General features: G+C 55.0%; 1 protein-coding gene across 2 annotated transcripts in view; it reads left to right on the top strand.

The window, feature by feature from the left end:
* LOC147111342 (phosphatidylinositol 4,5-bisphosphate 3-kinase catalytic subunit gamma isoform) overlaps positions 1 to 13886 on the top strand; it is a 56681-nt gene that overhangs the window by 11309 nt on the left and 31486 nt on the right. For both annotated transcript variants that reach the window (XR_015080086.1, XM_086002131.1), the window contains exons 3-5: positions 2479 to 2544; positions 4038 to 4263; positions 12953 to 13047. Coding sequence is in view for 1 of the 2 variants with exons in the window: in XM_086002131.1 (XP_085858257.1) it covers positions 2479 to 2544; positions 4038 to 4263; positions 12953 to 13047 (387 nt within the window). In the remaining variant the exon portion in view is untranslated. The remainder of the gene's footprint in view (positions 1 to 2478; positions 2545 to 4037; positions 4264 to 12952; positions 13048 to 13886) is intronic.

Raw genomic sequence — 13886 nt, 5'->3', positions numbered from 1 at the left:
CCCACAGCCCTGTGAATTTCTCCCCTTCCAGTATTTCTCCAATTCCCCTTTTGAAAGTTACTATTGAATCTGCTTCCACCGCCCTTTCAGGCAGCGTGTTCCAGATCACAACAACTCGCTACGTAGAAAGAATTCTCCTCATCTCCTCTCTGGTTCTTTTGGCAATTATCTTCAACCTGTGTCCTCTGGTTCCCGACCCTCCCTAGTCCAGGGACACAGACGCTATCTATAACAAGCTAACCACCTCCTGGTTAAGACAAGGTAACTCATGGAACATGTGACCTTCTCAGAGAGGGAGCTTTTAGTGTAAAGTGAAATGAGACGGTCGATTCTATGATTAGGAACTTGTAGAGAACATCATGCATCGTCCAATGGGGCACGTGTCACAATCTGATCGCATTATTGGATGTGCAACTCTCCAATCAAATAATCAGAAGCCCAATCCAATCATGTGACTGGCCAGTCTCTCCCCCCCCATCTCCCCCTCTCCCCTCTTCTTCTCCCTCTCACACCCTCTCTTACCCTCCCTCTCCCTCCCCCCTCCCTCTCTCCCCCCTCTCCCCCTCTCCCTCCCTCTCTGACCCCTCTCCCCCTCTCCCTCCCTCTCCCCCTCTCCCTCCCCCTCTCCCTCCCCCTCTCCCTCCCCCTCTCCCTCCCTCCCTCCCTCTCTCCCTCCCTCTCTGACCCCACTCCCCCTCTCCTCCCTCTCCCCCTCTCCTCCCCCTCTCCCTCCCCCTCTCCCTCCCCTCTCCCTCCCTCCCTCTCTCCCTCCCCCTCTCCCCCTCTCCCCCTCTCCCCTTCTCCCCTCTCTCCCTCTCTGCCCCTCTCCCTCCCTCTCTCTCCCTCTCCCTCCTCTCCCTCTCTCCCCCTCTCCCTCCTCGCCCTCCCCCTCTCACTCTCCCTCCCTCCCTCTCCGTCCCTCTCCCTCCCTCTCCCTCTCCCTCTCCCTCTCCCTTCCCCTCCCTCTCCTTCCCTCTCCCTCTCCTTCCCTCTCCGTCTCCCTCCCTCTCCGTCTCCCTCCCTCTCCCTCTCTACCCCTCTCCCTCCCCCTCCCCTTCCCTCCCTCTCTCCCCCTCTCTCTCCCTCCCCCTCCCCCTATCCCTCCCTCTCCCTCCCCCTCTTCCCCCTCTCACTCCCCCTCTTCCCCCTCTCACTCCCCTCTTCCCCCCTCTCACTCCCCCTCTTCCCCTCTCCCTCCCCCTCTTCCCCTCTCCCTCCCCCTCTTCCCCCTCTCCTCCTCCTCCCCCTCTCACTCCCTCTCCCCCTCCCTCTCCATCCCTCTCCCTCCATCCCTCTCCCTCCCTCCCTCTCCATCCCTCTCCCTCCCCCTCCTTCCCTCTCCCTCCCACTCCTTCCCTCTCCCTCCCACTCCTTCCCTCTCCCTCTCCTTCCCTCTCCTTCCTCTCCGTCTCCCTCTCCTTCCCTCCCCTTCCCTCCCCTTCCCTCCCCTTCCCTCTCCTTCCCCTCTCCTTCCCTCTCCATCTCCCTCCCTCTCCCTCTCTACCCCTCTCCCTCTCCCTCTCCTCCCCCTCCCCTTCCCTCCCTCTCTCCCCCTATCCCTCCCTCTCCCTCCCCCTCTTCCCCCCTCTCACTCCCCCTCTTCCCCCTTTCCTCCTCCTCCCTCCCCTCTCACTCCCTCTCCCCCTCCCTCTCCCTCCTCTCCCCTCCCTCTCCCTCCCTCCCTCTCCTCTCCATCCCTCTCCTCCCCCTCCCCCTCCTTCCCTCTCCCTCCCCTCCCTCCCTTTTCTCTCCCCCACTCCTCCTCTCCCTCCCCCTCTCCCACCCCTCCCCCTCCCCTCCCTCCCCTCTCCCCCCCTCCCCTCCCCCTCCCTCCCTCTCCCTCCCTCTCCCTCCCTCTCCCCCCCTCTCTCTCCCCCCCTCTCCCCCCCTCTCCCCCCCTCTCCCCCCTCTCCCCCCCTCTCCCTCCCTCTCCCCCCTCCCCCTCTCCCCCCTCTCTCTCCCTCTCCCTCCCTCTCTCTCCCCCACTCCTCCCTCTCCCTCCCCCCTCTCCCACCCCTCCCCCTCTCCCTCCCCCTCCCTCTCTCCCCCTCTCCCTCCCCCTCCCTCTCCCCCACTCCCTCCCCCTCCCTCTCCCTCTCCCCCTCTCTCTCCCTCTCCCTGCTCTACCCACTGGCAGCTGGAGGCTCTCCCCCCCCCCCCCCCCGATACAAGTCCTGTGGAATCGTGAACACTTGAGCCAGGGGAGCGGAAATAAACCTGTCCCCTGCCCCCCCCCGCTTCCCCCGTCCCCGCCATGGCCATCCCATGACCCCTGACCTCTGTGCATGGACATAGGTGAGGCTGTGATGCGGTTTATGCTCTGCCGACACCGGCTGTCTCCATTCACGTGCCCTGCACGGCCGCTCTGGGAGAGGGTTGGCCGACCCATCGAGCAGCGCATTTCGCCACGTGGCTCTGTGTCTCTCTGTGGAAAGGCCGCTGGTTTGATCAGCGTTGTTGCGTTGTGTGTTTCTTCAGGCGCTGAAGTTTGAACCGTATCACGACAGCAGGCTGGCGAGGTTCCTGATCCGATGTGCGCTGAGGGTGAGTGTCCATTACACCGCGCTCACTGCAATAGAGCGTGCGCCGTCCCCTGTCCCTGTCACGGGGCTCCTCCGAATCCAAGCCTCACACCCGAGGTTTCTGAACCACTTAAAAAAGACTCGCATTTCTACAGCGCCTTTCACCACCTCAGGACAGCCAATGAAGTACTTTTGAAGTGTAGTCACTATTATAATGTAGGAAACGCGGCAGCCAATTCGCGCACAGCAAGCTCCCACAAACAGCAATGTGATAATGACTAGATCACCTGTTTTTAGTGATGTTGGTTCAGGGATAAATATTGGCCCCAGGACAGGGGAGAACTCCCCCGCTCTCCTTCAAATAGTGCCACAGGATCTTTTACATTCACCTGTGAGAGCAGATGGTGCCTCAGTTTAACGTCTCATCCAAAAGATGGCCCCCTCCGACAGTGCAGCGCTCCCTCAGTACTGCCCCTTCGACAGTGCAACGCTCCCTCAGTACTGCCCCTCCGACAGTGCGGCGCTCCCTCAGTACTGCCCCTTCGACAGTGCAACGCTCCCTCAGTACTGCCCCTCCGACAGTGCGGCGCTCCCTCAGTACTGCCCCTCCGACAGTGCGGCGCTCCCTCAGTACTGCCCCTCCGACAGTGCGGCGCTCCCTCAGTACTGCCCCTCTGACAGTGCGGCACTCCCTCAGTACGGCCCCTTCAACAGTGCGGCACTCCCTCAGTACTGCCCCTCCGACAGTGCGGCGCTCCCTCAGTACTGCCCCTTCGACAGTGCAACGCTCCCTCAGTACTGCCCCTCCGACAGTGCGGCGCTCCCTCAGTACTGCCCCTTCGACAGTGCAGCACTCCCTCAGTACTGCCCCTCCGACAGTGCAGCACTCCCTCAGTACTGCCCCTCCGACAGTGCGGCGCTCCCTCAGTACTGCCCCTCCGACAGTGCAGCTCTCCCTCAGTACTGCCCCTCCGACAGTGCAGCGCTCCCTCAGTACTGCCCCTCCGACAGTGCGGTGCTCCCTCAGTACTGCCCCTCCGACAGTGCGGCGCTCCCTCAGTACTGCCCCTCCGACAGTGCGGTGCTCCCTCAGTACTGCCCCTCCGACAGTGCGGCGCTCCCTCAGTACTGCCCCTCCGACAGTGCAACGCTCCCTCAGTACTGCCCCTCCGACAGTGCGGCGCTCCCTCAGTACTGCCCCTCCGACAGTGCGGCGCTCCCTCAGTACTGCCCCTCCGACAGTGCGGCGCTCCCTCAGTACTGCCCCTCCGACAGTGCGGTGCTCCCTCAGTACTGCCCCTCCGACAGTGCGGCGCTCCCTCAGTACTGCCCCTCCGACAGTGCGGCGCTCCCTCAGTACTGCCCTGGGAGAGTCGGCCTGGATTATGGGGCTCAGATCTCTGGAGCCCATGGCTGACAGTACAGTAAAGTCGGAACTATGGAGGCGCGGAGAGATTTGGGGTCAACGCGTTTCCTTGCCCCTCCCACTGTTTAAACGTTCTGTGTTTTCCGCAGAGTAAGAGAATTGGCCATTTTTTCTTCTGGTACCTGCGCGGAGAGGTGACAGCGTCTCCGTATTTCTGTGAGCGTTTCGCGGTGATCCTGGAGGCTTACCTGATGGGTTGTGGCAAGGCCATGCTGGAGGGATTCCACAAACAGGTGCAGCTGGTCGAGAGTCTCAGCCAAGTGGCCAGCGAGATCAAGAAGATCATTCCGGAAAAGAGTGACCTTCCGCCCAACGGTGAGTCGCTTCTCAGCTGCCCAAGTGGTCTAAGGGCAGCTCGCCCAACTGAAGAATCGAACTTCGGGCAGTCGGCCTCGCTGGGAATGGCCTGGGAAAGGGAGGGGAGAGCGGGGGGAGAGTGGGGGGAGGCTGGGAGAGCGCGGCGGAGGGTGGGGGAGGGCGGGGGGAGAGCGGGAGAGGGGGGGGAGAGTGGGGAGGCTGGGGGAGGGCAGGGGAGGGGGGGGGGAGAGTCGGGAGGCTGGGGGAGAGGGGGGAAGGCGGGGGGGAGAGTGGGGAGGCTGGGGGAGAGAGGGAGGTGGGGGGAGAGAGGGGGGTGGCGGGGGGAGAGAGGGGGTGGCGGGGGGGAGAGTGAGGAGGCTGGGGGAGAGAGGGGGAGGTGGGGGGGAGGCTGGGGGAGAGCGGGGAAGAGTGGTTGGGATGGGGGGCGTGGAATGCTGTGGATCAGGGAGGGACGTTCCTGCTCCTCTCAGCTCCAAGGCTGCATTCACGCCTGTGGAAGTTTAGCGGAAAAGCCTCCGCCACCTGCTCCATTACCCGGGTCACCCACGGGGTCCTTAAGACCCTCATTTGCAAACGTAAGAGGCCGAGCGTCCGTCTAAGGTGGCCGCCCGAAAAACCTCCGCACCCAATGTCTCCCGGGCCTTCTTGGGTTGCAGGAGGTTGGTGCCTGAAACTGGGCCTCGTTGCACCTGTTTTACGCCCGTAAGACAGGGCCCAATTTCTACCCCAGAGAGAGGGACAGGAAATTTGTACAAGAGTGAGGTGGAAGTCTGGGGCGAGAGAGGATTCAACACTCGTACTTTGTACATTGACCAGAGATGTGTCAGAGAAGCCACAGCCACTGGTTGTTGGAGGTTAAATCCCCTCTCACCCCCGCCCCCAGTTATAGAGTCAGGGCAGGATTTTCATTGGGCCGTGGAGGTGGGATTGGAGGCGTGTGGGGGGTTAAAATCTCGAAATCGGGGGGCACGAACCCATCCCACCCCCAACCCAACTCCGTGCCCGTTTCCCAGGGGGCGGGTACCCGACCTGTGCTGGGAGCCGCCTCCCCGAGGCGGGAAGGGGATTAGTACCAATTAATAGGCAGTTAACAGGCAGTTTTTAGCCTAATCCCTATTTTTATTGCTGAAGTGTGGGATTCCCGACGGCTCCAAACCACGCCAAGTTAGCGAGGTGGGCCGTCGCGATGAAGGGCTTGGAGGGGTCGAGATGTCCGGTGTTCAGGTGAGTGATGGGTGCATGAGTGCAGAGGTAAGTGTGTTTGGTGTGTGTAAAGTGTTTAAAGAAGTTTTACTTACCTTTACTTTACAGCCTTCCTTCCTTCAGGTCTCGGGAGTCCCTCATCTCACCGGCACAGAAAGCAGAATGGCCGCGAGCTGTCAAAAGTTGCAGCATTCAGCTTTCTGTTCTGGAGAGATCTCTAAATCATCCTGACAGGAAGGAATTAACTTAGTGTACAGATTGTCAGTGTTTGACAGCTTCAAAGAGCTGTGAAACGCTGATATTTCATCTGTCAAAAGCTCTTGACAGATGAAATGTCAATCTGTGACGTCACCTGTTGCCAGGTGGCCCTTAATTGGCCTGCTGAGCCCACTGGGCGGGATCAACAAGGTCAATCAAGGGAAAATCACGCGGGATTGGCCACAACTCGATGGAGGCGCGTCTACAATCCCAAAAGTTGTAGTCCCGCCTCCTACACGCCTCCTCAATGAAAATCCAGCCCATCGAGTCATAACGGCACAGGAGGAGGCCATTCGGCCCATTGAGTCCGTGCCAGCTCTCTGTAGAGCAATCCAGTCAGTCCCATTCCCTCGCTCTATCCCCGTAGCCCTGCAAGTTTATTTCCCTCAAGTGCCTATCCAGTCTCCCCTTGAAAACATTGAGTGCCTCCGCTTCCACCACTTCCGTCGGCAGCGAGTTCCAGGTCCTCACCACTCGCTGCGTAAAAAAGTTTTTCCTCATATCCCCCCCCCTGTATCTCTTGCCCAAAACCTTAAATCTGTGTCCCCTAGTCCTTGTACCATCAACTAGTGGGAACAGCCTTTCCCGTCTAGCCTATCCAAACCCGTCATAATCTTGTACACCTCGATCAAATCACCCCTCAACCTCCTTTGCTCTAATGAAAACTGTAGTGTATGTGCCTTTAAGGCAGAACTACTTTTACAGCTCCTGTATACTGTAGTACCGGCAGTGACCACACCAGTATATAAGCTTTGCGCATGCCTCTGTACCCCCAGTCTAGAGACTACCCTCCTCCAGTAAAGACCTGTTATTTGTTAATGTACAGCATCCGTGTGATTATTTAATAATAGCATATCCACTGAACCACGGATCCAACAGTGGCGACGAGTGTCGATTCGAATCTACCTGCAACATAAAAAAATAAATAGTCGAGGCCAGGAACACGGGCGTCGACCGCGAGCAACCGCCCAGCAGTCAGGCAGAGATCCAACTTCGCAGGGGAGGCTGTGGAGAGCCGGGCTTGGTTCCCCAGCCACAACGAGCAGTAAGAGACTGAGGACAGGTCCGGCGCAGACCCTTCCCGAGCAGCGGCGGCTGGAGCTGACCGACGGCGGAGAGAGAGCCGAGCAGCGTCGACGGGGTAAGACAGAGGGTGAAGAGAGCAGGGCGCAGCCGGGGGTTGAACACCGAGCGGCATCGAGGAAAATAAAACAAACCGGAGAGAGAGAGGGTAAAGAAACAGCCGGGTTCTAGACTGAGCGGCGTCGAAAAATATAAAAAGAAGAACGCGCAGAGCACAGCCAGTGCTCACGGGCTGAACAGGGTCCGCGGGGCGAAGAAAGGGGAGACGCCATTGAGCCGCGGAGAAGAAGGAAGAGTGCGGGAGACGCCATTGAGCCGCGGAGAAGAAGGAAGAGCGCAGGAGACGCCATTTTTAGAAGCCGCAGCGGAGAAGAAGGGCGAGCGCGGGAAGGAAGGAAAGCCATTTTGTGCCAGCGGAGAAGAAGGGGAAGCGCGGGAGGCGCCATTTGTGATAGTTAACGCACACCCAAGGATGCCAAAGAGTGGCAGTATCTCTACATTCGACAATGAAGTCGAAGATTGGGCGACATATGTGGAACATATTGAGGTGTACTGCAGGGCGAATGAAGTGCCAGATGCTAATAAAGCACTGGTTCTGTTAAATTCCATGGGTGCAAAAACTTATGGGTTACTGCGAAATCTAATAACCCCAGAGAAGCCGGTAAACAAGAATTTTGAAAGCATAGTAGAAATCCTACAGGACCACTTAAACCCCACACCGCTGCTGATAGCAGAACGATTTAAGTTCCATAAAAGGAACCAACACAAAGACGAAAGCAATGCTGAGTACCTAACGGAACTGCGCAAGCTATCGAAACACTGCCAGTTTGGAGCGGGACTAGCAGACACGTTAAGGGACAAGTTTGTGTGTGGGCTACAAAGTGAAGGAACCCAGAAACGGCTTCTATCAGAAAAGGACCTTATGCTGGACAAAGCTTTCAGTATGGCAGTATCACACGAAGCAGCCGCAAGGGGCGCTGCAGAGATACAACGGAGACCGCAAGAATATGGCACCAATGAAATGTCCTATGGAACAGGGAAGTGCTATCGCTGCGGCAGAACAACACATGACCAGAAGGATTGTTGGTTCAAGGACCAAGTGTGCAGACAGTGTGGAAAAGCAGGACACATAGCAAGAGTCTGCAGGTCTGGGAAGAAAACCAACAGTAAGAAATCTCCACAGGAGAAGTACAAAAAGGTACACCAGGTGATGGACAGTGGTTCAGACGAACAGAAAAGTGACACAGACTCCGGAAGCAAGGAGCTGGGTTGTCTGAAACTACATAAGGTAACCGAAATGGAGGATCACCAGACTATCTGGGTTACACTCAAGATAGACGGAGTCCAAGTGGAAATGGAATTGGACACAGGGTCAGCTCTAACAGTCATAAATCAAAGAGACTACAAGTGGTTATTTTCACACATACCCTTGAAAGCTACAGAGATTGTCTGGAAGGCGTATACTGGGCAAAAAGTCTACCCCAAAGGAAAAATAAGGGTGAAAGTCACATATAAAGGCCAGGAAATACCTAAAATGGATATATATGTATTGCCAAATGGAGGACCACCACTGCTAGGACGTGAATAGATCCGGAAGATACAATTAGATTGGCATTCCATACAGGCACTGAAGGTTGAGGCCAAAAAGGATGACGACGTCACACCTGGGCGACTGTCAAAAATGCTAACTGACGCAAAAGAAGTGTTCCAGGAGGGACTAGGAACACTAAAAGGAATAACAGCAACGATTAAAATAGAGGAAAATGCAAGCCCAAAGTTTCTTAAGGCCAGACCAGTGCCTTATGCGATCAGACCAGCTGTCAAAGCAGAGCTGGAAGGGTTGGAACGTTCAGGAGTACTGTCCAAAGTGGACTGGAGCAAGTGGGCTACACCCATCGTTCCTGTAATGAAGAGGTCGTTGAGTAATACGCCTGGGGAACCAAAGAAGGTCTGCATCTGTGGGGATTTTAAGGTGACAGTGAACCCAGTCCTTCACACGGTGCAATATCCGCTTCCACGAATTGAGGATATTTTCGCCTCGCTATCTGGAGGTAAACGCTTCACCAAAATTGATCTAGCCCAGGCGTACTTGCAAATGGAGGTAGAAGAAGCTTCGAAACATTACCTTACGATCAACACTCACAAAGGTCTCTATCAATACAACCGGCTGGTGTTTGGAGTAGCCTCGGCTCCGGCTATCTGGCAAAGGGCGATGGATCAGGTCCTGCAAGGGATTCCAGGGACCCAGTGTTATTTGGACGACATCTTGGTCACGGGCGAAAATGACGGTGATCACCTCGCCAACTTGGAGAAGGTGCTCACCAGATTAAAGGAGTATGGGCTACGAGCTAATCGCCACAAGTGCGAGTTTTTCCAGAAACAGATCTCGTATTGTGGCCACGTCATCGATGAAGAGGGGTTACATAAGTCCCCTGACAAGATTGAGGCAGTAGTCAAGGCTCCAGCACCGGAAAATGTGTCGCAACTGAGGTCATTCCTTGGGCTGGTAAACTACTACCACAAGTTCTTACCAAATTTGTCTACGGTATTACACCCGCTGAACACCCTACTGCAAACAGGGGTACCATGGAAGTGGGATGACGAACGTAGACGAGCTTTCCAGAAGTGTAAAGAAATGATCACATCAAAAGAGGTGTTGGCCCATTTCAACCCAGCACTACCAATTCGTTTGGCATGTGATGCATCACCCTATGGTATTGGAGCGGTGCTGTCGTACAAATTCCCAGACGGGTTGGAGAGGCCAGTAGCCTTTGCGTCTTGGTCACTAACCTCAGCCGAGCGCAACTACGCCCAGATTGACTGGGAGGCCCTCAGCCTAGTATGGGGAGTAAAAAAATTCAACCACTATCTGCATGGGCAGAAGTTCACCTTGCTGACTGACCACCAACCACTTGTCTCCATCTTTAATCCTAAGAAGGGCGTTCCAGTGATGACTGCACAGCGGTTACAAAGATGGTCCCTGTTTCTAGGGGCGAATCAATATGAAATAGAATATAAAGGCGCGTAACAGCATGGGAACGCTGATGGGCTATCGCGCCTGCCACTGCCTACTGTGGAGGAAGCACCAGCAGTGGACCCTATCGAGATATTTTATTCGTCAATAATTGAACGATTGCCAGTAACAAATGCAGATATAAAGAAGGAGACCCGCAATGATCCGACGCTGTCACGGGTATATGAATTGACGGTGAGGGGATGGCCAACACATGGCGACTCACTGTTGCCAGCATTCTCATCCAGAAGAGAACAGCTGTCAGTATGCCAGGGGACCTTGATGTGTGGATCCCGAGTGGTAATTCCACCCAAGTTAAGGGAGAGAGTGCTAAATGAGCTACATGAAGGTCATTTGGGGGGGGTGAAAATGAAAAGCCTTGCTAGGGCTTATGTGTGGTGGCCGGGAATCGATCAACAAATCGAAGACCTAACTAAGAGCTGCTTAGGATGCCAGAAGGTCCAAAATGCACCACCACATGCCCCTCTACACCCATGGGAGTGGCCCTCCTCTCCATGGCAACGGGTGCATATTGATTTCGCTGGTCCAATCATGGACTCAATGTTCTTAATAGCAGTGGATGCTCATTCAAAGTGGCCTGAGGTGATAAAAATGTCTTCAACCACTACAGAGAAAATGATTGCAGTCCTACGGACCATATTTGCCAGAAACGGTTTGCCAGAGCAGATTTGCTCTGATAATGGACCACAGTTTGTGTCCGACGAGTTCCAAAAATTCATGAAAAGGAATGGGGTAAGGCCAAAGATGTGCGGGTTAGGTTGATTGGCTATGATAAATTGACCCTTAGTGTTAGGGGGGTTAAATACGTGGGGTTACGGGGATAGGGTGGGATATGTGTTGGTGTAGGGGTTACGGGGATCGGGTGGGATATGTGTCGGTGCAGGCTCGATGGGCCGAAATGGCCTCTATCTGCACTGTGGGGTTTCTGTGATTCTGTGATTACACATCCGCCCCGTATCATCCAGCCACAAATGGATTGGCTGAGAGGTTCGTACAAGCCTTTAAGAAGGCGATAAAGGCCATGTGCGACGATGAAATTCCACTACAGCATAAGATGGACAATTTCTTATTAGCCTACCGAAACGCGACACATGCAGTTACCAACCAGACCCCAGCCATGATGTTCTTTAACCGAAGGTTGAGATCTCGTCTGGACTTGCTCAGATCAAATGTGCGAAGAAATGTTGAGGACAAACAATTCCAGCACATCAATGAGAAGCCGACAAGGAGCTTCAATGTAGGGCAACCAGTCTTGGCCCGTGACTATCGAACAGAGAAGTAACAACCCGGGACGATATGTACAAGGCAGGGGCCATTAATGTACACAGTGGATGTCGGGGAGAACATTGTGAGACGCCACGTCGATCAGATCTTAGCGTCACAGGAAAGCGTCAACCCCATGTCTCGAGTACCTGGGGATGAACCCGACATACCGGTAGCATCTACTTCAGACCCAGTAGCAGTGGAACCCGATTAACTACCCGATGAAAAGGGGTCAGAATCGCCTCTGCACCAAGAACAAGAACCTCTGGAAAGGCGCTATCCCAAAAGGGTCAGGAAGCCGCCCCAAAGACTGAATCTATAAATGGACTTTTGTTGTTTAATGTACATGTTGAAATGTTAATTGTTATTTGAATATTAGGGGTATTACTAATCTAAAAGGGGAGGAATTGTAGTGTATGTGCCTTTAAGGCAGAACTACTTTTACAGCTCCTGTATACTGTAGTACCGGCAGTGAGCACACCGGTATATAAGCTTTGCGCATGCCTCTGTACCCCCAGTTTAGAGACTACCCTCCTCCAGTAAAGACCTGTTATTTGTTAATGTACAGCATCCGTGTGATTATTTAATAATAGCGTATGCACTGAACCACGGATCCAACAGAAACAAATCCAGCTTCTCCAACCTGTCCTTGTAGCTAAGATCCCCCATCCCCGGAACCATCCTGGTAAATCTCCTCTGCACCCTCTCAAGGGCCTTCACATCCTTCCTAAAGTGTGGTGACCAGAACTGGACACAATACTCCAGTTGTGGCCTAACCAGCGCTTTATAAAGGTTCAGCATAACTTCTCTACTTTTGTACTCTATTTATGAAACCCATGCTAGATCAATTGTTGATTTTAAATCTGAGATTGATAGATTTTTGTTAACTAAAGGGATACGGGGCAAAGGCGGGTAGATCGAGTTAGGCCGCAGATCAGCCATGATCTCACTGAATGGCGGCGCAGGCTCGAGGGGCCTCCTGGAATTTACCACAGGCAGGAATGAGTCTCTCTAACAAGCTCCCACAAACAGCAATGTGAGAAATGACCAGATAATCTGTGTTTAGTGATGTTTATTGAGGGATGAATATTGGCCCCAGGACCCTGGGGAGAACTCACCTGCTCTTCTTCCAAATAGATCGGGCGGGAACGTGGAGTTGAGGTCGAAGATCAGCCATGATCTTATTGAATGGCGGAGCAGACTCGTGTGGCCGAATGGCCGACTCCTGCTCCTAATTCTTATTTTCTTATATAGTGCCATGGGATCTTTTATGTCCACCTGAGAGGGCAGAGGGGGCCTCGGTTTAACATCTCATCTGAAAGACGGCGCCTCCGACAGTGTAGCGCTCCCTCAGTAGTGCCCCTCTGACAGTGCAGCACTCCCTCAGTACTGCCCCTCTGACAGTGCAGCACTCCCTCAGTACTGCCCCTCCGACAGTGCAGCACTCCCTTAGTACTGCCCCTCCGACAGCGCAGCACTCCCTCAGTACTGTCCCTCCGACAGTGCGGCACTCCCTCAGTACTGCCCCTCCGACAGTGCAGCGCTCCCTCAGTAGTGCCCCTCCGACAGTGCAGCGCTCCCTCAGTACTGCCCCTCCGACAGTGCGGCGCTCCCTCAGTACTGCACTGGGAGAGTCAGCCTGGATTATGGGCTCAGGTCTCTGGAGTGGGACTTGAACCCATGACCTTCTGACTCAAGTGCTACCCACTGAGCCACGGCCGACACCTTAGATTGGGATTGAAGTGTTGGAAGCCCGTAGCCTGTTTACCGAAGGGAAACCTGAGGGAGGTGAGTGGGGCGGGTGCCACGGATCTGAGTGAGGTTGACGTGTGTTTGTCATTGCAGCGAGCGCCTTGGTTCAGGAGATGCTGAGGAAAGCCCAGCTGCCCGAGGACTTCCTGGCTCCTTACGACCCCCGCATCAAGTCCGGCAGCATCCTGGTGAGGGGAGACCCCGCGGAATAAACCAGCGCCCACATCTTACAGCTCAGTTCGTTCGTCGCGCTACCCAAAGTGAAGCGGAGTCAGCAAGATCCCAGGACCCGTCCTGGGGCGGGGTGCTAACCAGCCTCAGTGTCCGGCGGGCTGGAAAGTGTTAATATCTGTCAGGATTCCTGCTCCTGATCGCTGTCAATTACAACATAACGGTCAGGAGCAGAGGAACAGGAGGAAGCCATTCGGCCCCTCGAGCCTGCTCCGCCATTCAATTAGCCTCAGCCTTGTGTGGGGGCAGTCAGTCTCCCACCAGGTGCCTATCAATGCCAGCATTCTGAGCTCCGTGTGATCCAGGACAGTGAAGCCATTCAGTGATCTCAGCGAAGCCCCACCTGGTGGACTGGCCTTTGGGATTTCTCAGTGTTCCCCGTATGGGGATGCAGTCTCTCCCAGTGTGACCTACATTGGCTCCCGGCCTGGCAACACCTCGATTTTAAAATTCTCATCCTTGTGTTCAAATCCCTCTGTGTCCTCGCACCCCTCCCTATCTCTGTAACCTCCTCCAGCCCCACAACCCCCCCGAGATCTCTGCGCTCCTCCAATTCTGGCCTCCTGCGCATTCTCAATTATAATCGCTCCACCATTGGCGGCCGTGCCTTCAGCTGCCTGGGCCCTAAGCTCTGGAATTCCCTCCCTAAACCACTCCGCCTCTCTACCTCTCTCTCCTCCTTTAAGACGTTCCTTAAAACCTATCTCTTTGACCAAGCTTTTGGTCACCTGCCCTAATATCTCCTTATGTGGCTCGGTGTCAAATCGCTCCTGTGAAGCGCCTTTGGATGTTTTAC

Source organism: Somniosus microcephalus, chromosome 11 (assembly GCF_052327205.1).
Source record: "Somniosus microcephalus isolate GS21.2 chromosome 11, FLI_Smic_1.0, whole genome shotgun sequence".
Lineage (NCBI taxonomy): Eukaryota > Metazoa > Chordata > Chondrichthyes > Squaliformes > Somniosidae > Somniosus > Somniosus microcephalus.
The sequence above is the reverse complement of the archived record's forward strand: the minus strand, read 5'-3'. Positions and strand labels throughout refer to the sequence as shown.